Source organism: Taudactylus pleione, unplaced genomic scaffold (assembly GCF_031769625.1).
Source record: "Taudactylus pleione unplaced genomic scaffold, aTauple2 ptg000268l, whole genome shotgun sequence".
Lineage (NCBI taxonomy): Eukaryota > Metazoa > Chordata > Amphibia > Anura > Myobatrachidae > Taudactylus > Taudactylus pleione.
Genome location: NW_028284670.1, coordinates 2,083,183 through 2,089,659, shown reverse-complemented (window position 1 = coordinate 2,089,659; position 6,477 = coordinate 2,083,183). Strand labels below are relative to the sequence as shown.

The 6,477-nt window shown below is 42.0% G+C and overlaps 1 protein-coding gene across 1 annotated transcript; it reads left to right on the top strand.

The window, feature by feature from the left end:
- The first annotated feature begins 331 nt into the window (after positions 1 to 331).
- On the top strand, positions 332 to 1,270 carry LOC148513849 (olfactory receptor 5G25-like). Its single transcript, XM_088481240.1, has one exon. It carries the CDS (start codon positions 335 to 337, stop codon positions 1,268 to 1,270), a length of 936 nt encoding a protein of 311 aa, XP_088337366.1. The 5' UTR covers positions 332 to 334.
- The last annotated feature ends 5,207 nt before the right edge of the window (positions 1,271 to 6,477 follow it).

The following is a 6,477-nucleotide window of genomic DNA, read 5'->3' as shown; positions in this document are numbered from 1 at the left end:
ATAAATCTGAGATATGTGGTATATGCCCCAGGTTGTGACCAGATGGAGTCAGTACTACATGTGCCTGGTTATCTCCAAGAGCTGTTTTGTGACAGTGGTCATATGTATTGCAAAATAAATATTTGAAAAATTTGGGTAGAGTAGGACGACATTCCCAAATCCATATGTTCTTACTGTACTTATACATATATGTGCATTTAACAATAATTGCATATACAGTAAGAAACCCATGTAACAATTTGTTAGATAATTTATATTAAGTTATCATCATCATCAACACATCATCATCGTTGTCATCATCCTCATCCTTCCTTCTCCAGCAGCAATCTCTGCAATGAACAATACAGCTGTAACTTTGATTCTGCTCAGAGGGTTCGAAAACCTGCATGATTTCAAGTTTATGATCTTCCTTCTGTTTTTGATAATCTTCCTGATGACAATAACCGGAAACTTTGCCATTATTTTATTGGTGTCAACCAATTATCGTCTTCGTACTCCTATGTTCTTTTTCTTGGGTAACCTGTCCTTCTCTGATATGTTGCTCACTTGTAACATTGTCCCCAGCATATTGAACATTATACTTTACGGTGGAGGCATTTTGACCCTTGTTGGTTGCATTACACAGTTTTTTTTCTATGGTGTCTCAGCAACTACTGAGTGTCTCTTGCTCACAGCTATGTCCTATGACCGTTACCTCGCTATTTGCAATCCATTGCGCTACACCGCAATTATGGACATAAAACTTTGTCTTTATATGGTGGCATTTTGTTGGTCACTAGGGTTCACAATTACACTTATTCCAATATTCTTCATGCCGACATTGTGGTTTTGTGGTCCAAATGTGATTGATCACTTTTTCTGTGACCTTGGACCTCTTCTGGAACTGTCTTGTTCAGACGTTTCCATGGTGAAATATGAGGTGTTTGCTTTCTCCAGTTTTCTAACCATAGTCCCGTTTGTATTCATCACGGTCACATACGGCTATATTTTTCTAACCATCATGAAGATCACCTCAGTCACAGGAAGAAAGAAAACCTTTTCCACCTGTAGTTCTCACCTGGCTGTTGTATGCACTTATTATGGAGCGCTGTTTGCAATGTATGTGGCGCCCTCCAGATGGTTTTCTTTGAATATAAACAAAGTGGTATCTCTCATGTACACTGTGGTCACACCGTTGTTCAATCCTATTATATACAGCTTAAGGAATAAAGAAATCAGGACAGCCATAATGAAATATCTTTCCATATTTAGGAAAATCCACAGAAAGTGAATGCATTCAAAAATATCAGAAATAATATATGTAAAGCAATTATCTCTTCTGAATGTCATTTGTATGATTACTTGTACTGCTATGGCAATTGAGAGAATTTTGAAAGCAGAAAGTGAAAACTTTCTAAAACAGTTTCCTCTTGAGATGAGAAGTGTTGGCTGAACTTTGTGATAATCATAGTGGAATGATTTCAGTATGGGGCAAAGGTCTGGTGATGTAATCTCTCAGTTCTTCTACTGTCTCTCCATTCCATGAATGCTATTCTGTATTATGAGACTGATGCACAAAGTACAGCTGAACCACCACCCCCTGGTATCTTTCCCTTCCAGCCAACATAGATTAGTGGGAGTCTAAGGTTTGCCTCCTGCTGCTGGCTGATCTTCTTGCAGGACTGTGAAGTAGAATAAAAATAGTTTTATACAGTTTACGTGTATTTACGTGTAAATTTTGGAACCGATATTAGCAAGTTAAGTGGTAAAGGTTATCAAGCATTAGTAGCATATTGGTTTAATGTATTACAATAAAGATTTACCAAGACTCTGGGAAAATGCCACTGTCAAAATAATCTTGTTAAGGCTATTTTTTTTTTAAATCATTGGATTTTCGACACGCTCCAAAGAAAAGTTCTCCATGATTTAGGGGAGCAAGAAATAAGTGAATGGGGATTGTGCATGGAGGCCTGTTTACTGCATTTGTAATAATTATTTCCCCTGTTATAGTTTCACCAACCCTAGCATGTATAGCCTAACATTGGTATCATCATCTTTAGTGGAACCCCCATATTTTTATGCCCCCTGATTTTGCTGATACAATCTAAGATCTTTTTTTTATGGGTGTGGGGGTACAATATATACATAATTAATTTTAATTAAATAGTTTTTTCACCTTACTTGCATGATTACATCATGGATCTTGCACCTGGGATGAAGCAGCCATACTGATATGTCTCCTGAAAGGCTTACATGCATCTGCTTCTACCAATATATTCAGAAGTAGTGCACAAAATGACCTTACTGCACTGTACTTGGGTATGCTAAAAACCTCCTCCAGTATTTCCATCACAAAGAGTCATGAATATAAGATATAGGTATCTGTATGAGAATAGTGGCACCAACACAACTTCACTGCAAATGCAGAGTAGTGAAATGTGCATTTTGTGCTAATTATGTAGACTTATGTCCAACTCAATCAGTCTGGTATATGTAAATTCCGCACTTCCACATTTTGCAGAATTTACATTCAATTAATAGAGCAGAGATGACAGTTCATTATTCTCTGTGGTGTGATTGGTCTCAGATTAGTGAATATTGGGCCTTATTCAGACCTGGTCACAAGCGCTGAGCACTCACAACCGGGTCGATGTTTGCCATCTGGGCATGCACACATCGGAGCTGGCTCTGACATGCACATGCATGAGACCCAGCTAGTGGCAGGCGCTCCATCACTATGGCTCTTGCACCAATGGGGGCGAGCTGTTGATGGTGATTGACAGCTCGCCCCATTTGGGAGGTGGGCAGGGGGGGGTGGCCGGCCAAACAGAGGCATTTCCAACGGAATGCTTGCCATTTGGAGGTGGCCCCACTGACATCAGCATTGTCAGTGGGGAGCTTCCTGCTTGATCAGAGCAGGAAGCTCCCTGGGGCTTGTGCTTGCCGAGACCCAACCTTAGGGTCTAGTCGCAAGCCCCAATGGTCGCAATGGTCCTGACCATCAACCTGGTCGTCGCTCGCTAAAGCTGTGGGTGGTAACCCACAGCTTAGCTAGCGACCAGGAGGCCGCACTTCACACCACAAGTGGCCGCCCTCATTCAGAGTGACCGCTTGTATCTAGCGATCGACTCTGAATGAGGGCCATTGTGCAGAACTTTTAAGGGAAAGTGTCATTGGATAAAAACTGCTTAGTTATTTTCCTAAATCTGGAAAGAGATACATTTTCTCTTAAATATTGCTCATATCTATTTTCTCCCATCTTATGGGGCTTATACAGTACATCAGCAATCACAAAAAAAAACAAATCAACGATTGGGTTTTTTACCTCCAACTTAACGTTTCTCCATTACGCCAACATGAGCCCTTTCAGTGCAGACATTTTCAGTGATTGCAGATTGGAAAATGATTTTTTGGTGAAAAAAATCATGAAAGGTTCATCATTTTACTAGTAATGGTCTGCAAATTGGTTCATCACGACAGTACACTAGCAATCTATTGTCCTGATTGGTTTGTGAAATCTAAAATGTTGCATAACCTAAGAAAATACAGAAACTTTCCTCTATGAGCTGCCTAAAATTTAGTCAACCTACTATGGGCCATATAGACAATTAGCAGCGATAATGTTGGCCGATTTAGCGCAATATTATCGTTGATTCCAGCGTGCATGCTCACGTTTTTCACCAAAAAAACAGGCAAAAACAGGTAGGTGCGATAAATTATTAGGTGAAAACACATGAAAATGTCAGGAAATTCAGGATAGTGAGTTTGTACCCAAAATTAGAAGTGTATCTAGGGTACTTAAATTGCTTCAGCTGGCTGTAATCTAAGTATATGAATAAATGTTGGAAAATTCTAGAATACTATTTTTTTCCCAGGAAATTACTGCTGCACATAAATTGGGGGCACGAAAAATTGGGTCAAAGTATATTTTGGTGTCGTAAAAGTGTTTGCTGTCGCAATTTTAAAAACAGTTAAAAAAAAACACCTGCTGCAGCCATGTGTAATGTTTAAAACACCTGTCGCATCCATATGGCCCCCCCAAAATACCTGACCCAATACGTTAAACCCATTTCAATTATTTTTTTTTCTCCCAAAACTTGACAGGTAATTTTTGGCTAAATGACGCAAATTACAACCAACTTTTGGGGTAATTTATGATCAGGGGGGGGTGTCCAAAGGGTTCTGAAAGAAATCCCTACATTTTTAGGCAAAAATAGAGATTAGGCATTTTTTTTCACCTGGTCTGAGATTGTGAAAACTTTTTGCCTATTTCAAACTATCCGATTATCACGGGTGCAATAATATCGTGCAATAATCAGCGAAAATTGCAGCTAATTGAACATGGCCCTATGTGTCACCATACATACATCAACATATATATATATAAAATATATCAGTGACTCTGGTTGTGGCACCCACCCTCAATAAATAATAACAGTCTATAACATTAAAAATGCAAAACAACAATATGCGTGGTTGTCGTTGTGTTCTTCTCAAAGAGAAAGGAAATGATCTGTAATAAGAATATAGGAAAGCAAAGTGAATCTCTCTAATGGTGTGTACACACGGGACGATCTACAACAATAATGATATCGTTGTTCGATCTCTATCATCCAGCACACCTTGTACCTACCAAAGACTATAACGACCCGCGATCAATGATTGCAGGTCCCTATAGTAACCTGGCCGATATTCACCAGGTTGGCATGCATGCACAGGCTATGGTCGATATCGATCATATGTGCCCGCGCATTGCAGGTCATTGGTGGCTGAAAAATGCATGATATGAATGATAACAATATGATCGATATTGTTATCGTTCATATCATCCAATTAAGTTGTACCGTGTGTGTACCAGTTAATCCAGATGATAAAATAAGGTCATACTAAATGGTATCCATTAGTTACCTTATAATCAATAATAACAGGAAACTTCCATATATCTAGAAGTTTTATTTATAATATCCAATAAGAACAGGTGAAAACTAGAGGTGTGTGCTGAACCTCATGTTTTGGTTTTGGATCTGGATCTCCCCTGGTTTTGGATCTGAATCTGATATTGGATTTTTTTTCCTTTGTGTTTTGAATTTTCGGATTTGGTTTTGGATCTGGATTTTTTCTTAAAATATCATAAAAACAGCTAAAATCACATAAAATGGGCCTTTTTTTGTTCCTACAGTATTATTAACTTCAATAACAATTATTTCCAGTAATTTCCAATCAATTTTGACCACCTCACAATATTATTTTTTTCATCTAGTTAAGGCCAAAAGGTTGCATCCAGCTAGCTGGCTGACTAAGCTAAGTGACACAGTGGGCAGCACTAGCATGTGGCAGTTTAGCTTCCAATTTCCAACATGGATTGAGTGTGGGTTGGATACACCAATAGTGTGCTTACTGTGACAGCAGTGTTGGCAGAGCGGGCTTGCTGACCATGCTGGCAGTGTCCTCAGTGCAGTGTACCGGTGGGGACTGCAGAGTGGGGATGCCAGCAGTGTCTTTAGTGCAGGTTTGTTGGCTGTGTCTGCACTGTGGGGGTTGCTGACAGTGTCCTCATTACATGGAATGGCAGTGCTGCGGTGCTGGCAGTGTCCTCAGTCAAGGGTACCGGTGATGTCAGCAGTTTGGGGTGCCAACGGTGTCTTTAGTGCAGGTTTGCTGGCTCTGTCGGCACTGCAGGGGTTGCTGACGGTGTCTTCAGTATGTGGAATGGAAATGCTGCGGTGCTGGCAGTGTCCTCAGTGAAGGGTACCGGCAATGTTGGCAGTGCAGGAGTGCCAGCGGTGTCCTCAGTGCAGCTTTGCTGATTGAGTTGGCAGTGCAGGGGTGTTCTCAATGCAGGATGCTGGCAATGTCAGCAGACCAGGGGTGCCAGCAATGTCCTCAGTGCAGGTTTGCTGACTGTGTCGGCAGTGCAGGGGTATTCTCAATGCAGGGTGCTGGCGATGTTGGCAGAGCAGGGGTGCCAGTGGTTTCCTCAGTGCATGTGTGCTGACAGTGTTGGCAATGCAGGGGAGCTGGTGGTGTCCTCAGTGTGGGAGTGCTGGTGATGTTGGCAGTGCGGGGGTGCCAGCGGTGTCCTCAGTGCAGGTTCGCTGACTGTGTCGGCAGTGCAGGGGTGTTCTCAATGCAGGGTGTCAGCAGAGCGGGGGTGCCAGTGGTGTGGTCAGTGCATGTGTGCTGACAGTGTCGGCAGTGCAGGGGTGCTGATGGTGTCCTCAGTGTTGGAGTGTCGTAAGTGTCAGCAGTGTCGGTGTCGCTAATGGTATCCTCAGTATGTGGGACAGCATTGTGGGGATACTGGCAGTGTCGGCAGCGGTGGTGTTGGCAGCGAGGGATGCTGCCAGTGGGGCTGTCAGCAGCGGGGGTTGCAGGCAGTGTCAGGCAGCAAGGGATGGTGGGCGCCATCTTATTTTGCTTCCTGTATGCCTATTAAATGGGCTTAACGCTGTTGCTGAGAGCCATGACAGATGTTTCTCTCAGCTAATCAGCGTTGAG